The sequence below is a fragment of the Sus scrofa genome, chromosome 4, assembly GCF_054392235.1.
Source record: "Sus scrofa isolate SSC_HxYL_T2T_F1_AM1 chromosome 4, Sscrofa_HxYL_maternal_Yorkshire_Landrace_v2.0, whole genome shotgun sequence".
Classification (NCBI taxonomy): domain Eukaryota; kingdom Metazoa; phylum Chordata; class Mammalia; order Artiodactyla; family Suidae; genus Sus; species Sus scrofa.
This window is the reverse complement of record NC_139386.1, coordinates 110106949-110128412: the sequence shown is the minus strand read 5'-3', so window position 1 is coordinate 110128412 and position 21464 is coordinate 110106949. Positions and strand designations below refer to the sequence as shown.

Genomic DNA, 21464 nt, shown 5'->3' with positions numbered 1-21464 from the left:
TCTGTCTAAGCAGCAGTGGATTCCATCAGAATCCTTGGTCCCCACCGCCTTCCTTCACCTCTTGTTCCTGATGAACCTCTCCCCACCTTCATGAACCGCTATCCTGATAGGAAGAATGGCCTTGACTTGTGTCCGGAGAGATCCCTTCTTCACTTGAGGAGCCTGTCTCCATCCTTTTTAAGATGAAGACGAGTAGAACAAGGTAATTCCCAGATTGGTGCTTCAAACTATGGGTGAGCCTTTAGCCTCACCCAAACAGCAGCTGTCTTACAGGAAATCTCGTCTAGTCTTCTGCTCTGTTCGAGCTCATGTGATCCCTAGGTTTTTCCTGCCCTCATGTCCTGTTTTGATGCTGACCATCTCCCTCCTGGCTCTTCCCAGTCTGACTCTGCAGTTACCTTGATGCCTCTTTCCCCTTCTGGAGTGGACTCCTGAACATCCAGCCTTCAACCTCTGGCTGACTGCAGATGTGTCTTAGCATTGCCTTGTCTTTCTTCCCCTTTCCTCTGGGTTTACTGAATATTGACCCTTTAGCTCTACATTTTCTCCAGCTTAACATTCTTAACCATCAGCTGAATTCCTCCACGAAGTTCTTATCATGCTCTCTCAATACTGGCATCCATAACTGCATGCTCAAGCTGGAGATGGACCTTCATGCCCAACCTCCTTGGGAGATGTAACCTCCCAGTTCTTCTAGGTCCTTTCTAATTTGGTACGCAAACTCTTCAGCATCCTTCTCTCCCAAGACCATTCCAGTCTACCTATGTTTCAAATCCTTCCAATTTCTCCACTGTCTCTCCATTGCTCTTGCAATATAGAAAAGCTTGGGATCATTTGCCAAGCCAGTGTCTTCTGTGCCATTAAACTGCCCTGACCAGCCACCCTCAAACTACACCAGAAATACAGGATTCTCAACAACTGCTTCCCTGGGCGCCTTACCAAATCCTAGCTTCCCCCCTCACTGACCTTGGCCTCTTTTGAAAGGCAAGAAACGACATAGAAACAAGGATGCCTAGTAGAATATCACATGCTTTCAGACTGTGTGTGATGGCCACAAGTGTGTCACAGGGGGCTTGAGAGACATAAAATTTTTATGGTGATAAATCTTTCTAGATCTTTTCTACAACCATTCAAAATCTTATGGTAGTTAGTGTTCTATTTTAAAGCAATGGCTCCCTCTCTAAACTTTTCATTTCGGTAACAATTATTTTCTGCCTGAGATTTAGCAAGCATCATAGCTAGAGAGAGCTTTGCCAGACTGCTCTTCTGATTTTCCCACTGAATCTTCTTGGTGTAATTGTTACTTTAGTCCAAGTTTGTTTGCCTCAGTGATGTTTTTGGTTTGTGGGACTCTATAACATGTTGAATTTTTTCTTTTGATTTAAACTTAGTCTAATTTTCCTAGTCTTCTACTAACATCAATGGAATGTATGATTGCTATTTGTTTATTATTAGTTAAACAATCATCAGAATCAGTATTATTAGTAAAATCTGGTACTAGGTATTCCTAAAGAGCACAAACCGATTTTCTTAATTTTTTGAATTATTCAATTTATCCCATCCTTCTTTGCTTCTTTTCTCTCTACTCTCCTTTCTTTCTACTTCTTTCTTTTTTTTTTCCTAGTGCCTGTAAGTATTAACAATTATCCAGTCTGACCCTTGATGGATTTTTATAATGTATTATTGTTTGTTTTCATAAATTAAAAAATATTTCTGTCAAAAATAATAATTGGATATCATTTAATTAATTAATTCCCTAAAGGGGACTGTGGGCATTATGGCTTCAGAAAGCCAACGTTTCAAAATAATTTTGATCATACAAAAGTTATATTTTATCAATTTTACGTAATTGCTATATCAAATTAAATAAAATTTAACATTTAAATGCTTACTCGATGCTTAACTTTTGATATTTATCCTAGTCTTAAAATGCAGGTAACATTATTTATTTAAAAAGCTAATTTCTGAAGCCATAAAAGCTTATAATTTTCTAAATTCTTTTTGTTTAAACTTTATTCGTAAAATTATTTTATTTTCCCATAATAATGGACTTGCTGGGAAGTCATCATATTTGCCAGATAAAATAGTCCAAAAACATGTCACTAATTAGGCATGTCACTAATTATAATATGATTAGATTTCTCTCCACTGACGATTTTTCTTTTCCTCGGCCTAAATGTTATGTTTGTGTGGAAGCATCAAAATAAGAAATTGTACCACACTGCAAATCATGCTGAGTCCTTAACCCAAAATTTCCATCTCAAGGGAAAAAAGGTTTAACTATTTTAAAGCTTAGACATGTGCAGAACAAAAATAGGTGTTTTTCTTATTCTTCCTTTTTTTGGGAGGGGCCTTTGTTCCTTTTTGTTGTTTTAACCCCAAAACAGAAGATAATCATATCAAAACAGTCACATAGATTGATGAGTCTTTAGACATTAGTTAACAGTGCCAGTTAGAAAGGAACTCTGAAATGTTTGGAGTGACATTCTTTGTTCTGCAAGGAGAACCAAAATAAGTTGCTGGCAATGAAACATTTAAAGAAGTAGATAGAGGAGTTCCCATTGTGGTTCAGTGGTTAAGGGACCCGACTAGTATCCATGAGGCGGGTTCAATCCCTGGCCTTGCTCAGTGGGTTAAAGCACCCAGCATTGCTGTGAGCTGCAGTGTAGATCGCAGATGGGGCTCAGATCTGGTGTTGCTGTGGCTGTGGCTGTGGCGTAGGCCAGCAGCCATAGTTCCGATTCAACCCCAAGCCTGGGAACCTCCATATGCCGAGGGTGCGGCCCCCACACACAAAGACCAGTAGAGCAATAATCACATATTCCCAACAAAATGCTTCATTATTATTTTGAAATATATGGTATGAAAAAGCTCAATTGGATTTGAAATCTAATCAAATTTTAAGAAATATTAACATTACATTTTTCATTGAAAAGTGGTATTTGTTAGATGGAAAGAATGCTCACATCCTTGAATGACAATTTAGAGATTAGATAACCTACATTCTGTTCAATGGCAAGAAAAGATGGTTCAACAATCAAACAAAAAGCAGTGAATGTTGTCTTGTCATTTGCCACTATCCACATATGCCAGCAAAATATCTGGTCAAGGTTGACTATCAAGAGTTTGAAGAGATCATTTAAAACCTTGATCAGGAACTGTGTGTTGTTATTTCAAGCATAAAACCTAGTATCAAAAGCCATATTCTTAGAAGCAATCACAAGATGCTCATCCAAACATCTAAAAGTATTTTACTTGCAAGTTTTATGCAATGTAGTATTTGATATCTTTCCTATTATTTTGTCTATTATTATTATTATTGTTTAAGAAAGTTTAAAAATGTGTTTTTGTTTTGTTTTGTTTTTTTGCTAAGCCTAAATAAATCTCCTCCAGTTTACCCCTATGTGCTGGTCATATTTTGGGTGTGCCATGACCCAACAAAATCATAAAGTTTTGAAAGTACAGCCCAATGGTTAAGTGTATGTGTTCTAAAGTCAGATTTCTGGAATGTAAATCTTGCCTCTTCCTTTACTTCCTACCTGTGTGAGATGGGGTGTTAGACTATCTTCCTCATCATTAAAATGTTGATAATACTGGTAACTACAGTACAGGTGAGTTGTGAAAATGACATTAAGGTGCCTACAGAAAGTGCCTAGCATGGGCCCCGGCATAGGCTATTTGTTAGTTAAATGGAGCTGTTAGTGTTATTTGTTTAGGGTTGGGGGAAGTAGAAACTGGAAGATCCCAGTTTTTATCCCAGTCTTGGCCTTGGCTCCCTCCTTATCTGCTACCTTGAGCTGAATGGAGGAAGCATGGACATGAATGGAAACAGTTGAGTGGAGGGAGAGGGGAAGACAAGGATAAAGAGAAACAGAAGGAAATGGAATGAAGAAGAGGAAGTAGAACGGGGCTGACAGAAGCTCGCCAGTGTAGTCAGCACCTATATAGAGAGGTGAAAACTGAAATAAAGTCACCTGCAGAAGAACTGGGTTGAAACTCCCTGGCTTCCTCCAACACACCCTTCGGGAGGGTGAACAGAGGCTTTTATGTTGCAAAGGAGAAGACAGTGAAGTTGGGTCATGGGAGAGAGAAAAGAGGTGGGTTGTCGATGAGATGACGAAGGATGCCAGTTGGCAGGCAGGGTACGGAAACAGCTTCACAAATAATTTCAAAATATTTTGGAGTTTCCAGAAATATCAGGAGCGGCCCTTATTTGCAACTCCTCCACATACTAATGGTACCAGATTGTCTTTCACAGTTATGCCCACCCCCTCTAACACTTCCTCTCCCTCCAAGGCTGAGACACCAGTTTAAGGCTTAACTGTAGAGCCCACGCTGCTAACGCAGTTTAAAAATTGTTCTCAAGTAGTTGGCCTTCCTGGTTCCTTCTCTTCCTGACTCACTACACCGTGTGGGTTGTGGCGATGCTCCGATATGTTCCTCTGCCCACCCAAACCCTGGCCACAAAACTTTCAAAGGGAATGCACCCCAGGGTGTGGCTGGGCACTTGCAGGCAGCCTTGGTGGTCAGGGGGCATTGGCCAGCAATTTTCATATTATGCTGCAGCTGCCAAGCCCATCCCTACCCAAATTTTCCTCTAATGCCATCCAAGTGACTCAGAAGCTCTCCAGTTGCTGACCACAGGAGCTGCCAATGTCAGAGAGACAGCCCCCTCTCTGCCCCATCTGGGGAGAGAATCCCACAGATTGGTGGGCAGGTGGAAACAGTGGGGGCAGGGCTTTTACTTCCTCTGTCAAACATGCTCCACTTCAAAGCCAGAGAACATGTTATGTTCTTCATGTTCTTTTAGCTCCCCTGCCTGTTTGGCATTATTTCTGCACATGTCCTATTGCACAGGGTGCAAGGAAGGTTCTCCCTCTGTTCTACCCAGCACAGGATGTGCTGATGGCTCATCCTCTTTCTGGATAATCTAACACACCTTGTTGGAAAAGTCACCTTTAGAATGAGAGGCAGGGGTTGACAACCAACTTACATTCTGAGTCCTCACTCTTGAAAAAGCCTATGAGTTTGATGTGGTCCTCGATGCGCTCAAAAGCTTGGACTTCCAGTTTGCTATTGATGATCTCCACTGGGTCTTCAATGAGCTGGAAGGTCACAGACACAACACAGAAGATGTTCACATAAGAGAACTTTTCCCTCCCCAGTGGGGAAATCAGGCACGTGTGCAGGTGCTTTGGAGGGAAGTAGTGGACTTGGTGCTGGTGCCTAAGGATCCATCCTACCTTCCCCAGTGAGCGCAGCAGCAGTACCTTCCGAGGAACTGACCTAAACTCAAGGGTGGGCCAGCTGGTCTCGGGGCAACTCTTGCTGGTTGTTGATCCAGGAAGGGCATGCAACCTAATTCTGGCCAATGACTCTTCAGGGTAGATCAGCTGAAGCCCTGGGGAAAGTTCTGCTTTCCTTATAAGAGAGAAATGGGAGGCCAGATTTTCCCCCCTCATTGGCTATGAATGAGGAAGTGTGATGGATCACCTCCTGCTTCGGGCTATCTTACAACCAACTTGAGAACAGTCAGCTTGAGGATAAAGCCAACACACCCAAAAAAGCATTGTGTGTGATTTATAGGGAAGAATGGAGCGAGAGCCCTGATCTTATCGAGTCTAAAATCTGCCCTCACTACCCTGAATAGTAAGCAACGTGATGGACCCGCATAAATGGAATCATGTTGCTTATTGTTTTAGATAGTTGAATTGAAGGTCTGGTTTCTGTTATTTCAACCAAAGCGCCCCCCCCCCCCATCTGAACTGATAGATTCAGGGCAGGGCCATGTGAGCTCAGACTTGTTCTGTTGTCTTCTTCACCTTTTTTAGGGCTTGCAGGTGTGGGTCAGTGAGAGGGCCAAGCAGAGTCTATGGGCACTTTTTGGTGGGAGGTGACCTTCAACTTACTCCTGACTCTCTCTGGATTTTTGAGGCAGTGGAGGAAAAGGCAGTAGGCCACTGTGTACTAGCTGGTCCATAAGGAATCATCAGTATTGATGTTATCTGTACAGGCATCTGTGTTCAAAAGAACTTGACTTCACAGATCTTTTTCAGAGTGTAAGCTTATCTATGGAAAGAATATTTTCGTAGTGTTTGTTCCTCTGTTGGCCTGAGCTCATGCACCCAAAGGATTTGCATGTCCATGGCTGAGAGGGAGTAATTTATTGGGGGGCTCATGAACCCTGCCTCTTGAAGGTTCCACCTGAGGGTGAGTCAGCAGATTTTTACTCTTCTCCCTCCTCCATCTTTGGGTGATTATCCGCTTCTCTTTCCTACACGCTTCTCCAGAAGCCTGGGACCCACGGGGTATGTGTTTATAATTGCTAAGAGAATTAACATCGTACTACTACATAGTCCTGATCTGTAACCCTCTGGTCCCTAATAAAACAACAGTTGGTCTAAGGGTCAGCTCCCCAGTAGATGTAAATATCACTGTGACATAGGCACTCTTTAGTTTTTCATGACGCTTGGGAAATCTTTCTTAGACCAAGTCAGGTAATCTAGCTTCTCTGTTCTTTGCAGTTTTACTCCCCGCCCTGTATTTGCACCCAGACAGCTCCATGCAGGGCTACTGTGCATAAATGCTTACATCCAGGAGAAACTCCACCAAGACATCGGCTGCAAATTCGCCATCAAACTCAATTGTACGATCGCCCTTAAGGATATACAGGCTTCCTTCTTCATTAAAACCTAAAAGAAACAAAGAGTTCCCCAAATAAAGTCATCCCGATGTAAGAAGAGCCATCTTGTTGGCCAAGTTCTGGCTCAGGGTCCCTGGTGACATAGGTCAGGATCAGTGGAATTAGCATTAACCCTATAATCAGTTCCCTTGAAACCACACCGCTGAAGGGCTCCCAGGGTGGAAACTCAAATTGAAATGTTAAGAACCAATGATTCTGGAGTTCCCATCATGGCTCAGTGGTTAACGCATCGGACTAGGAACCATGAGTTTGCAGGTTCAATCCCTGGCCTTACTCAGTGGGTTGGGGATCTGGCGTTGCTGTGAGCTGTGGTGTAGGTCGCAGATGTGGCTCGGATCCTGTGTTGCTGTTGCTGTGGCTGTGGTTTAGACCAGTGGCAACAGCTCCAATTAGACCCCTAGCCTGGGAACCTCCATATGCCATGGTGCGGCCCTAAAAAGATGAAGAGACCCCCCCCCCCAAAAAAAAAGATCCAATGATTCCACCTGGACTTTATTTGAAAAATCTATTCTCTACTCCACCACTGCTTCAATTTTCCAAAAATGTTGCTGACCCCATTCTCCTTACCAAAAGGTTGCATGCCCACTGCCCACCTGGCTCCTTAGCCTGGCATTCAAGCCCCTCCACAACCTAGTGCCAGCCCCACCCTTTACATTCTCCCTTGGACAGACCTGTGCTCCCTCAAGAACCGCTCTCCTCGTTCCTGTGCAGCTCCCTTGGCTTTTTGCCCAAGAGCTTATGTGAAAAGGGACATAAAGGAAAAGTCACAGCGCGTGGTTCTGGGCACAGAAGTTCTCCCTGGGCCTGAAGGGACCTCCACCCTCCCGCCCATCTTGGTCAACTCTTTTGGGTCTCAGCTTACAACCCACCTTTCCAAAGAAGGCCACTCTAATCTCTCTGGCCATTTTGGGTCTCCCCTGGGCCCCCTGAACAGGTACTCAGTATCGGTGAGCCCTCTCTAGAGGTAGGGCCCTTGTCCTCTTGGTGTCCCAGCGTTGTGCACAGAGCCGGGACACGTTGGGCATCCCAGAAATGTTTGCAGCCAGAAGGATCAGCTTTCTTTTCTATTGTAGCTGAATTCTGCACCTCTTCTTTTCCCACTGTGCTGAGAGTGCTCCCCGGGCAGGTTCTGCCTCTTCTTTTCTACCCTCCATCGCTCGTGGCATAATGCTGTGTCCTTTCGCAAATGCTTGCCAGAGAACTGCATTTCCCCCCAGGAATGCTAAAAAGCTGAGGCTGGCATTTAGTCCAAGTGCATGGCATCCTTAATACTTTAGATTAATTGTTTTCAAACTCTCTATTAGCTAAAGGATGCTTCCTGCAAATGAACTCTTCTGCAGAACCTCTAGGGAAAGGGAGGCTGGCCCACTGCCTGTGGTGTCCCAGGGCACATGTGAAGAACCCCTGGCACACCATGGAGCACCATTTATAAATCTACAGGAGCAACGTGCCAGGCATCCCTGAAGCCGACAGTGATCCATCACAAAGGCTGCCACAGGGTACATCCGCCCGTGCCCTGCCCTTGAATTTGGCTCTGAGTGAAACCAGTTAGGAAACCAAACTCAGGTGAGTGAAAATGGACACGGAGATCAAGGAGCAGGTTCACAAAATACAAATGTCCTGTGAACTCCAAGGACCGAATAGTCAGAAGGAACCTGCCCCACTGCCTCCGGCTGAACTCAGATAAAAGTTCATTTAGACATTTAAAGCCCCATCAGAACCTCCACTGGGAGAATATCCACCGTTGCAGTCTTAGGAATGCCTGCCCAGCTTGTCCTCTCTGAATATTTAGATTGCTAGAACACTCCTATTTCCCTCTAACTAAACTTACTGAAAATGTGATCAAATTCAACTTTGCACTAAAACATTGGGAAAGGAGCAGACTAGGGAATGAAGAGGCTGCTGAATCGAACTAGTTAACTTGCTGTTGATTAGGGAAAGAGCTGAACACACACTGCCCCCCTGTCCAAGGCAAAAAAAAAAAAAAAAAAAAAGAAAAAAAAATTTCTTAATTTGTCTCCAGGGAAGGAGAGACTGCAGACATTCTTAATCAGTCATTATTATTTATAGTCATGAGTTCTTCCTTGTATCTAGCCTAAATACTGTCTCTGACAATATCAGTCTTGTTTTTTTTTAAAGCTAGTCTTGAAAATAAAATAGAAAACAGGTGTTTGAAAGCCCCTACGATAATGAACTTTCATGTACCTAAAGGTATTTATTGAATCACCACTAATCTTTTTTATCCTGTGTTTACTACTCCAAATCCAATTAACCTTTTTTCAAAGGTCCTGTTTTATAACCTCCTGCGCTCTGAATAGTCGTTCTTCACTGGTCATGCGGAGAGAGGGAAATGGGTAGTACATGTGTGGGGGTGTCTGTAAACCTCCTTGGGATTAGAGGTGTAAGACTCTTAGAGGACACTGGCACTTAAGCATGACGCATTGAATGAGAGATTACACTGTGCACTGTGTAATCGCTTAACCATACCTCATCTATATCCTTCCTTTCATCCTTGGTGACGATGCCCAGCTGGGATTTGGCCTTAATTTAGAAACCACTGGGACTCCAGAGTCACTACCCTTAATGATATCTTTTGTTGGCTACTTCAGCCAAGAGGTCAGGACGTAATAGGTGAAGGAAGGGATTTGCTCTTCCTCAGAGAGATCCCCATGGGATCGAACCCGCAACCTCCTAGTTCCTAGTTGGATTCATTAACCACTGAGCCACGACGAGAACTCCAGGAAGTCGGCCTTTTAACCTTCTCTACAAGCTGGAAATAAAGGTTCGAATCTTTGGTGTCCAATTCTCCAGGAAGAAACCTTTTTCCTCATACTGATTCAAAGATCAAGTAGGTGATTAATGAGAAATCATTCCATTCAGGACCATATTTACTTTTGTGAAACTCTTCTCCAACCCAAGACAAAGGTATTGCTGGATCATTTTATATTTATTGAAAAATAGTCCAGTGAGCATATGAGAAAAAGTGATCCCCCCTTATTTTTTGCAAGACACATTTGTTTCTTTATGATATATCTCAAAAAGTCATTCTTACCCAGTTTCTTGGCAAGCTTGGCTTCTTTCTTGGCATCCACCATCACAAAGCCTATGTCTTTATGTTCCAGGACCTGGGCCACAAGCTGAAGGGAAAGACAAGTGGGAGGGTAAGTGAGTCAAGGGCAGAAAGATGGTAGAAAATGCCAGGGAATATTATTTTGATCTGTTGACAAGAAGATTTTCCTCCATACTTCCTGTTACTCTGTGACCAAGTCAAGTAGCAATGTAGGGATTCTGTGCTTTTGCTCCCAAGAGAAGGATGCTTCAGCAGAATTCTGAGAACCAAGGAGAGGAAATGTGAGGACCAGACCTTAGACATGAGCTTCAGAAGACTATATCCATTGTCACACACCCTTCTCTGCCCTAAGGGTAAATAAAATTTGACTTGGGAAAGAGGAGAATCAAAAAGCAAAGAGTACTCAAACCCATAGAAACCCAAAAAGGAGCTGAAGCCCAGCTCCTGCCACCAAATGAACTGGGGTGCAGTGGGAACACAAGAGATGCCAGGTAGGCAGAGGGACCTTAGGATAAAGAAGACCTGGGTCCTCAATACCAAGCATAGCCCTCAAGTCCCTTCACCCCATGGGCTTGAGAGGAAGAATGCCCATTGAGTGAATCTGGTAAAAAGATCTGAGATGGCCTCTAAGGTTTTCCTGCTTGCACCTGAGAGGAAGAACTAGCAGAGAACCTGAAGTGGAACCATACTCCAAAGGTGAAGAGGATGGAGCCTCAGGTGGACAGATGGCCGAAGACTCCACTGGTTGGACACCAGCAAAGATGATGTCACTAAGCTCAAGACTGTCAAGGTGTTAAGCTTCCTGAAACTTAGATGTGAGGAAGTAGGGAGATCCTCAATTGACTGGGATCTAATTCTTACCACCTATTAAAATAAGAAATAGCGAGGAGAAGCTACCAGAGAGATAACAAAAAATGTAATTGTAGGTTAACTGCAGTTGTACAAAACTTCCCTAATGGCTCATGATGTTGAACATGTTTTCATGTACTAATTTGCCATCTGTATGTTCTCTTCCATGAAATGCCTGTTCATTGTCTTTTGTCTATTTTCTAAATTTTTTGATAGTTGAATTTTGAGAGCTCTTTAAATATTAGTCCTTTGTTGGGTATGTGATTTACAAATATTTTCTCCCACTCTGTAGCTTATCTTTTTATCCTTCTAATAGGGTCTTTCATAGAACAAAAGTTAAAGTATTTTTAAAAATGGCCACACCCGTGGCATATGGAAGGTCCTGGGGCCAGGGATTGAATCTGCACCGATGCCACACGTGCAGGAATGCCATATCCTTTACCCCACTGCACTGGGCTAGGGATCAAACCTGTGCCTCAACAGTGACCTGAGCTACTGCAGTCAGATTTTTAACCTGCTGCACCATGCTGAGAACTCCCAAATTTTTAAATTTTGAAACAAGTTATATTTGTTAGTTTCTCCACTTATGAATTGTGCTTTTAGTGTTAAGTCTAAGAACTCTTTGCCTAACCCTGTATCCTGAAATTTTTTTTGTAAAAGTTTTATAGTTTTAATTTTACCATCATGATCTTCGTGTCCATGATCTACCTTGAGGGTTGTGTATGTGTGTTTATGTGTTTGTGTTTTAGCTAATGGATGTCCAGATAGACCAGCATTTGTTAAAAGGGCCTCTCTCCTGCTTTTTCACCTTTGCAAAGATCAGTTGACATAATTATATGGGTCAATTTCTGCTTTCTCCTTTCTGTCCTTCAATCAGTACCACCTAGTCTTGATGACAGTAGCTCCATCCTGAAGGTGGATAGACTACCTCTTCCTTTGCAATTCTTCTTTTTTGAAATTGCTTTAGTGATTGTAGTTCCATTTATTTCCATCTAAACTTGAGAATAATCTTGTCTTTAGTTACAAAACAATCTTAGTAGGAATTTGATAGACATTGCATTGGATCCTTACATCTATATATTAACTTGGGGATAATTGACATATTTACTATGTTTTCTTCCAGTTCATGAACATGATATGTCTCTTCAAATATTTAAATCTTTGATTTCTTTCATTGGCTTTGTGTGGTTTTTGCATACAAGTCTTGTGCACGTTTTGTTAGAGTTATACCTAAGTATCTAAATTTTTTGAATAATTATAAATAGTATTGTATTTTTAATTTTGGTGTCCATGTATTTATTGTCAGTATATAAATCTATAATTCATTTTTATATGTTTATCTTGTGTCTTGTAACCCTGCTGATAGGAATTTGCCTATTTTTCCTTTAATTCTTTTTTTTCCTTTCATTCTATTGGGTTTTGCGTCACACATTTTGCAGTTATATTCTTTGGTGCATATACCTTTAGGGTTCTTTTATTTTCTTGGTGGTTTGACCCTGGACTTATTTGGCTCTACAACTTGTGCTATAAATCCCTCTACCTTCTCTTCTATGGTTTCTTCTCTCATGTCTGTCTTCATTCCTATGTCTTCCTTCAAGTTTCCCAGCAGCTGTGGCTCCTCTCTTGGATTTTTCACTCCTGCTGTAATTTCTCTGAGGGTTTTCTTTGCTTATTCATTCTTCCCTCCTTGACCTTCTCAGTGCTCCCTTATCTCTTTCTTCCTCTCTGGTTCCTAAGCCTCTAAGGTGAAGGATATTGGGCAGAAGCACAGAGAGCCACTCCGTGGAATGCCTCTAGTGACTGGGGGTGGAGGGGTAGGTAACCAATGCCCCCACCCCCCACCCCTCTGGCACTCTTCTCTTCTTTCTTGGATTTTGGCTGACACTAGGGAAGGCTTAGGACGAAAGATATCATCACCAATGTTTTTGTTATGACTCATCTTGAGCGTTCCTGTAATGCTTAGACAGACCTGTCTTTCTGCACGGTCACTCGGCTCTAGTCTCTTGCATTCAGTTTATTAGACAAGGTTATTTTTGAATGAATTTCCTGGTTTTCAATGTAAGCCACTCTGTCCTATTTAGTGCAATCAAAATGTTAACTTGAACACTCCCTTTCTATCGTTCACAATTAAGGGTGATGCGATCTGATGGCTTTGTGATATTAATACATTTCCCTACTCCTAGAGCATGAGCCTCTAATAAGAATCACCTGTACACTAGTCAAAGTGGGGCTTCCACTTCTGGGCCTCAGCATCAGAATGTAGAGGAGAGGACTGGGGTGGAGCTCAGGAATGTACCTTTTCGTAAACCACACTACCACACCCCATGATTCTGACACAGCAGATCCTGTACCCGGCTCTGGAAAGCACTGCTACAAATGGGTGCCAGTTCATCCAAAAACAAAATGGCATAATGCTTCCAACTGTGACCCATGGGCCCATGCTCAGCCCTGTTGGCCCCTCCACCTTATGTGTAGGAGAGAAATATTAAAAATAGTAAGAATGCTAGAGATTAACTCTGAGAATTAAACAGAATTTAAACTCGGACCTCTCCTAGACATAACGCCATCACATTTTATTGGTTTTTAGGAAGATGCAAATGTGTGCCTTTCCTAGGCTTGTAAAGCATGACCTTCTCGTTCCCTTATTGATTATTTCTGTGTGACATTGGAAGATAGATGAGTAGAAGGTGGTCTCTCAGACAAACTCAGTTCTCTTTTTCTGTTTAACTCGGCATAGTCAACGACTGTCCTAGGTACAATGGATAGACAGAGCTGGCTGTCACAGATGGGCCAGGAACCCGGGCTAGCTGAGACCTGCCCACCTCCTCCTTGGCACTCTTAGGCACAATCCCTGCAGAGTCTTGTCACTCACGCCTCCCACCCTGATTAGGCCCAAAGCCTGCCCACTTGAGCTGTGTCATCACTTCCATCAGCCCTAGCAAGCACCCTTCTTGGGCCTCAGCCAAGGGTGACCAGGGCTGGCAGCCACCCAAGAGAGAGCAATGAGACTGGGTTCAGGAGGAAAGGCTGTGGTGAAAGACTGGGGCCTTCTGGGCTGACTCCTAGCATGACCAGTTCCCCCCAGGACTGGGAGCCCCTGCTGGGCTGATGGGGTGGACCAAACATTGTTTGCCTCTCCCACTTAACCTGATCTGCATCTTTGCTCTGGTCCTAGATTTCCAGCTCACATTTTCCTTTCTCTGCTCTCCTACACCCCTGTCTCACTGAGCTCTCTCAGGTTGCTGCCAGCCTGGCCTTGGCTGCAAAGCCCAACTCCAGACTCATCTTTCACTCCAGCATCCTTTCTGTGAATTCCAATAGCCCATTAGAGGGACACAGTGCTCTGGCACCTATTTTGCAATCATTAGAGTTCTATATTATACATCTTTCCTCCCTAAGGAGAAAAAGCCCATTTCATGCTTCTTTTTTATCTCCTATAGTTCCTTGGAGATACTCAGCATACTTTGGGTAAATGGATAGACTGACCCAAGTACTTCATTAGTTTAAGAGACTTTTGAGCCAAAGGGAGAAGAGGCAATTGTCATAAATGACAGTAATTAAAAATTACAAATATGAGGAGGAGGAAAGCAGAGTCAATATATCTTTCAAGTTCCCGGAAATCTAGAATACTCTTTTCAGATTAGCCTCCAATTTTCTCTTATTGACTTATAATCTTTCCCCTGCTGGTTTTGTTTGTTTGGATGGTTGGTTGGTTACTTCTCGGAGGGCCTTGCCTCTTTTCAATCCTAGAGTAGAGGGTTGTCTCTTATCAGCAGTTATGTGGAGCCCCTAGGGATTAATTTATTCTTTCCAGAAACATTAGGATATGTTCGGACCATTACTGATTTTGTTGAGTACAAAAATGATTTTATCTAAAAAATTATATTAAATAATATGTATAACTCAATAGTAAAAAAAGTGGATATTTATAGTATGCTCTTTCTCTTTTTTAATACTGTATTATCTAGGCATTTATCATATCATTGTTACTTCTGTAATGAGGGGGTCAAAGCAGATCTCATCTTCAAGTGAATTAATGGTCCAAGGATAGTATGTGCTAGTGGTCAAGAGTGTATGGATTGACATCGGAAACCTGGGTTCCTGACTTGGTCTAAGAGCTATGGCTCTGCTGTGAAATATGTACAATGTCAATATCTACTCATAAGACAATTTTGATGAAGATTAAATGAGATAATGCAGGTAAAGTTCTTGACAAAGTTTTTGGCATCCAATAAGTGCTAATAAATGCTATATTTTCTTCTTACTATTATGATAGCTGGATAGGGTTCTGAGCCTTGTGGCAATTCAAAAATATGAAAGCCCAATATACTGGGATGGAAAAAGACAATAACTGTTAATTGAAGGCCTACTGTAATCGAGGTTCCAGGCTAAGCAAAAGTATGTAAGACACATTCCAGAGCCAAGGACCTTGTGATTTCATTAAGGAGGAAGCTAATGAAAAATGCATGGTAGGTGCTAAAGGACTCGGACAGAAGGGCTGTAGACACAGAGAGAAAGCTCGTGGGCAGGAGGTCAGATCATACAGAGCTTATCAGCAGGCTCTACTAAGGAGTGTGATTTAACTTGCATGCACGCAGGATGAAATCCCAGATCGCTAACCCAGCCAACCAGGTCCTGCACGGTTTGGCCCATCTGCCTCTCCAGCCTCATCTTGGGCCACTCTGCCTCTTAACACACTCTCTTTAGTTCCTCCAAACAGCAAGCTCTTTCCCGCATCGGGAGGTCTTTACACAGCATCTCCTCATTCAGCTGTGCTCCCAAAGCCTAGGCAGAGACAGGGCTGCAGTTGCCTGCAGGGACGCCTGTTCTATGCACACAAAGACACTCAGCATGCTCTGCTTCTGTGCAGGCCCTTCCCTCTTTCTAGAAGATCCTTCCCTCCATTCATTGCCAACTCCTGTCTACCCTTGAGGTTGAGGTTACACATAAAGGTCAGGCATTTCCTGACTCCCCGTCTGCCCTGGGCGCTCTTTCTACAGGTTCCAAAGTGCCCTGTGCTTTCCCGTCACAAGCCTTTCTCAGGTTGTAAGCACACATCCACGTATACGACCATTTGTCTATCAGTTACCCATGTGAGGGCCTGTAAGTTCCACGTCCCTGTCTGTTTTTCTCTACATACCATCTTGAGTACTGACTATAGTACCTAAGCAGAAGACAGCTCAAAAAGAAAAAGTTAGGGGAGGCCAGCTAGACCTTGAAAGAGGAGCAGTGTCTGGAGGGACAGAGGAGAGCAGCAAGGGCATCCCAGGAAGAAAAAATGGCATAAATGAATGAATATAAGAGAAGAGTTTGCCATCCGGGAACAGAGGCCTCTTTAGAGATGGTGAAAGGAGTAGTGTGTTTAAGGCATATCAGAAAATGAGTGTGAGGAGTTCCCACCGTGCTGAGGTGGGTTAAAGATCTGACTGCATTGGCCTGAGGCACTGCTGAGGCACTGCTTCAATCTTTGGCTCAGTGCAGTGGATTAAGGATCCAGCATTGCCACAGCTCTGGTGTAGGTCACAGCTGCAACTCAGATTCAATCCCTGGCCTAGGAATTTTCATATGCCATGTGTGTGACCATACAAAAAAAAAAAAAAAAAGAAAAGAAAAAAAGTAAAGAAAAAGAGTGTGAAGGACTTTGAACATTCAAGCTGGCAGTTCCAGTTGGGAGACCTTTGAGTAGGAAAACAATATGGCTAATCTGAGTTTGGGGAGAGCTGATCTGAGGGGTAGGCCAGACAGAAAGGAAAGTGGAAAAGAAGGTGACCAGTTGGGAGGCTGATGCCGCAGTGTGAGTGGGAGGTCACTGGTCTTCAGCTAAGGCAGTAGATGAAGGAACTTATGAGGTGACATCATAGGTTGAGAAACAGTCAGACCTTCGAACAATGTCATGACTTTGGAGAGCCATGGGGTGGGGAAAGGGCTAAGGAGAGGAGGAGGCAAGATGCTTCTGGGCTCCCCAGCCTGGGAACAGAGGTGTCAGGAGGGCAAGCCAGAACCAGGAGCCAGCACCTCAGCTTGGATTTAGATGCAAAGAGTTCATGGCAATGGAAATGCAGCCAAGAGCCAGAGGTGCCAACCTAGAGCTTGGGGAAGTGGTCCCCAAGGCACTGTGCAAGGTGAGGGCGTGAAGAGAGTGTACGAGAAAACCCCAGGGTCAGGGACGGGCTGCTCGAGGAGGCCCGAAAAGGAGGCTGCCTGGAGGCAGAGAGGACTGGGGGGGAACATACTGTCATGACTCCAACGTCACGAGAAGGGAGAAGCTTGAGAACCAGCATGTGGTCGGTTCAAATATTTCAGGGAGTCACGGAGGTGGGACCACTGTGAGGTCTCTCCTTTCAAGATGGTAAGTCACGAGTGACCTTCAGAGAGGAGCTGGGACAGAAGCCAAAGCCCCGAGAGTGAGGCCAATGAGTGGGGCAGCAGGGACATGCTAGAGCAGGTGTGGGTCACTTGGTCAGGAAGTTTGCCGTGAAAGGAGGGGGAGACTAACAGCAGCGTTGGGAGCATGTTCCCTGGGCTGCGTGACAGTCCCCGGGCCTCGGAGGACAGCGCACACGAGATGCACTATCTGTGTATGGTCTCCAAGTCCCGTCCCTCTGTAGGACTTGTCAGCCCTAATCTGGAGGGATAAGAAGAAGGCTGCGTTTGCACCACTTCTCAAGAATAGTCTTCATGGAGGAGAAAGACTAAGTTGCTTCAGGGTCGGGGGCAGGTGCGGATGGCAGAAAGGGAGGGCTTACTTACCAAGAGCTGAGAGGGGGTGACTTTTGCAGGGTCAAGAATCCAAAAAAAATCAAGGGCTGAGGAGCCGGGGGGGAAAATGTCACGAATCATTGCTCCAAGTGAATGTCCCTTGGGCCGGTCATTAAAACTACCCTGGCTGCAATCCTGCCTTCTCCACAGAAGCCAGGAGCCAAATGGCTCTTTTCACCCACTGTCCCTGATACCATTTGGCCACATGTCAAACAGTTCAACCACTGTGCGTGTCCTCCCCTGGAACCGAAGAGCTGACGTTCATCTCCGGTAATCTCCTGTCACTTTCCGCCGCCCTCGGATGAGGCCTGGGCTATGTATAGCTGGGGGCTTGGCACATGATGTGTCCACACAGGAGGCAGGCAAGGGAATGGAATGGAACAGCTATTTTATGAGATTCAAGTGAACACTGGGGCCTCCAGGGGCTGGATTAGGTGGCCTCTGAAAAACCCTTGAGGGAAAGGGTTGATTGTTTTTATTGGCACTTTGGGGCCATCACCTTGGCCAAAGCCAAGGAGGAGACTCGGAGGTCAACGCTGTGTGTTCTTTCCATTCGGCCACTTTAAGAGACAGTATAACAAAAATAGCCTCTATTGGGTATTTACTAGATTTAAGATACTGCTCCAACACCTTCCATGAATTATCCTATTGAATCTCCACACAACCCATGTAAAATAGGAGTTTTGAGATGAGGAAATAGAGGCACAGAGAGGTTAACCAACTTGCCCAGAGCCACACAGCTGTGACTCCAACCCTGACACTCTGGCTCCAGCGCCTAAGCTCTCATCCATTACATCCCACCCCCTTCACCTGGGCCTCGGAGGGACCTGGTCCAAATCCGGGCTCTGCTGCAGCTATGAGACTCTGGGCAGGTCACACTTCTCTGATCTCAATTTTCTAATCTGAAAAAAAAAAATGAGATCTAATTCCTGCGGAGAAACACGTATACACGTGCTTATGAATACTTGTATATTCACTGCAGGGGAACCCCGTTATACTAAGCTGATGGTTCTAGAACCCGAGCCTGAGTCAGCATTACCTGGAGGGAAGCCTTGTACAAATGCAGGTTGCTGGGTCCAGCCCAGTATTTCTAATTCAGCAGGCCTAGGATGGGACCCAAGAACCTGCATATCTGACACCATCTCAGGAGATGCTCACGCTGCTGGTCTCAGGCCCACACACTGGAACCATCGACTCCAGAACCATCTCACACATACAAGCACAGGCTCACTGGGCAGCATTTTTTGATGTCCCAAATGACTGAATGAGGGAGGCTTTTCCTGGAAGCCAGGTTTTTCTGTTTTTCATACTAAAAATATTGTTTCAATGTTGTTGTTGTTATTTGTTTTGGGGGGGTTGGGGTTTTTTTGTTTTTGTATTTTGGTCTTTTTTAGAGCCCACACCATAAGGAAGTTTCCAGGCTAGGGGTCAGATCAGGGCTGCAGCTGCCGGGCTATACCACAGTGACATGGGATCCCAGCCCACATTTAGGACCCACATTTAGCTCATGACAATGCCAGATCCTTAACCCACTGAGTGAGGCCAGGGATCGAACCCGAATTCTATCCTCATGGATACTAGTTGAGCTCTTTACCACTAAGCCATGACCAGGACTCCGCAATGGGATTTTTGAAAAAATGGATTTGAGTGACCTGGAACTAGACCATGACTTTTCCAGTTTTTCCCAGCAGCGTTCTGTCTCCAAGAGCTTGTGAAAATGCAGTCTGGCAGCCCAAATGCTGATGCCCTCTGACAGCCCCCTCCCAGGCCCTGGAAAGCATCCCACAAAGTACCTACCACACTCCTGCAGCCAGGGAGAGCTCATCCCTCCCTCCCCTCCTTCTTGCCTTCTTCCCTCCCTCCCTCTCTTCTTTTCTTTCTTTCTTTGGCTGCACCTGCAACATGTGGAAGTTCCCAGGCCAGGGATTGAACCTGCGCCACAGCAGAGACACACCACATCCTTAACCTGCTGTACTGCAAGGGAACTCTGAGACCATCCCATTTCTTTCTTTTTTTTTTTCCTTCTCTCTCTCTTTTTTTTTTTTTTTTTTTTTTTTTGTCTGTACCTGCAGCATGTAGAATTTCCTGGGCCAGGGATTGAACCTGAGCTGCAGCTGGGACCCAAGCCACAGCAGTGACGATGCCAGATCCTTAACCCCCTGAACCACAGAGAACTCTGAGATCATCTATTCTAACTAACTGTCCCATAGGTTGGTGCACCTCATTAAAAAAAAAAAACAAGCAGAGGGAAGAAGGAAGGGCTGCAGCTGATGGAGATCCTTTCGAAATGTGCAGTGCGGCAGTCCGGGTTCTGCCTGTCTCTCCCACAGCACACATTAAAAGGCAGAAGAGAAACCTTGGCTGAACTTTACAAAATGTCTGACGAGTGTTTCTTCTGATAACATCTGCTAATGACAACAAATACCGCAGAGAACTAGTCTGAGAGCTGGCGTTTTCGACGTGCCTTCACATACACGATAAATTCAAAACCGGTCCATTCCTGAGCCCCAGACCTGGGTCACTCGCTTTACACCCAGCCCTCTGTTCTTTTTTTTTCCCCCCTCTGTTCTCTTTAGAGGAACCTTGGGACGAGGGGATTGCGGTATTTTCTGCAAAGGAAGGGGCTCGGCCTTGAGGAGCTCAGCCGCCTGCCTGTGGTCTGGCCAGTGCAAGGACTCAGCCCCAGGGGTCTCACGCCTAAGTGTGCACTTCCCAGGTGGCCGGGCCATCGTGTGCGCTGCTGTTTGTGGCTTGTGTTCACTTGTCCCTTTGGGTTCGGGAAATGCTGTCAGTTTCTTCATAAGGAAGCCGTGTGTGGGGTCAGGCTAAGCAATGGCTTGGGGTGCTGAGCTGGGGCTGTGTAAGGGAGGCAGGTGAGCGTGGGAGGGGGTGCCTGCTGGCCCATCTCCCTGCCCCTGCACACAACAGATGGCGAGGAGAGGCCTGCCTGGCTTGGGGGGCCGGGCAGCAGGCGGGCACTCCTGGAACAGGCTCCCTGGGCACTGAGAAGCGGCTCTGGTCTGCCCAGCCCATCGCACTGCAAGATGGCACGCTGGCCCTTTTCCTGCATGTCTGTCCAAACAAAAACAGCTTATCTGGATAAAACCACATCCAGTCAATGGAAGAAAGGACCTCAGAGGCTTCGTTGTACAGACACAGTACTTTGTGGAGACTTTTTTGATGGAACTGGTCCTTTTTTTTTTTTTTCTTTTTGAAACAAGTCCTATTTTTATGTATTTTTTTTTAAACTGAAGTATAGTTGATTCACAATGTTGTGTTAGTTTAGGTGTGCGGCACACTGATTTAGTTATGCGTGTGTGTTTGTGTGTGTGTGTATGTATTCTTTTCCAGATTCTTTGGAATAAGTGATTTTAGATGCTAAGGCTGAGCTGATAATTATATGGAAATACTCTAGTCCAACCAGTGAAGCTCAGACTGCCAGAGAGTAGGGCCACTGCTTCTAAAGAAAAATCTTGTGATTCTGAAACAGATTTATTTTTATTTTACTGCTGTACACTGCAATAGTCCTTACCATAGTTTTAGCATAGTGGCTTTCGTGGTCTCTCCTATCTCTCTTTAAAAATTAACTTTTGGGAGTTCCCGTCATGGTGCAGCAGAAACAAATCTGACTAGGAACCATGAGGTTGCCGGTTTGATCCCTGGCCTCACTCAGTGGGCTAAGGATCCAGCGTTGCCATGAGCTGTGGTGTAGGTCGCAGACACAGCTCAGATCTGGCATTGCTGTGGCTCTGGCATAGGCTGGCAGCTACAGCTCTGATTCGACCCCTAGCCTGAGAACCTCCACAGGCCGTGGGTGTGGCCCTCAAGAAAAGACAAAAGACAAATTAAAATTAAAATTAACTTTTGGAGGAGGTCTAACTTGGGAATACAAAGACTACATGTCCTATTTGGGCTCAAGTATTTTTGAGGGCTTTTGGGGGTGGGAGTAGGGAGAAGAGATGGTTCTGATGGTGGAAAAACTTCTGAGTCAACAGTTTACTTGCCATTTTGTAAAAATCTCTGTTTCCTTATTAATATGGAAGAAAGACTTGAACTATAATTGGCTCCATCCATAGCATTTGC

General features: G+C 44.6%; 1 protein-coding gene across 5 annotated transcripts in view; it reads right to left on the bottom strand.

The window, feature by feature from the left end:
* The window catches only part of CASQ2 (calsequestrin 2), a 65794-nt gene that overhangs the window by 32859 nt on the left and 11471 nt on the right, over positions 1–21464 (bottom strand). For all 5 annotated transcript variants that reach the window (XR_014844393.1, XR_014844394.1, XR_014844395.1 and 2 more), the window contains exons 2-4: positions 9756–9840; positions 6592–6692; positions 4994–5105 (exon numbers count right to left, since the gene is read on the bottom strand). Coding sequence is in view for 1 of the 5 variants with exons in the window: in XM_021089995.2 (XP_020945654.2) it covers positions 4994–5105; positions 6592–6692; positions 9756–9840 (298 nt within the window). In the remaining 4 variants the exon portion in view is untranslated. The remainder of the gene's footprint in view (positions 1–4993; positions 5106–6591; positions 6693–9755; positions 9841–21464) is intronic.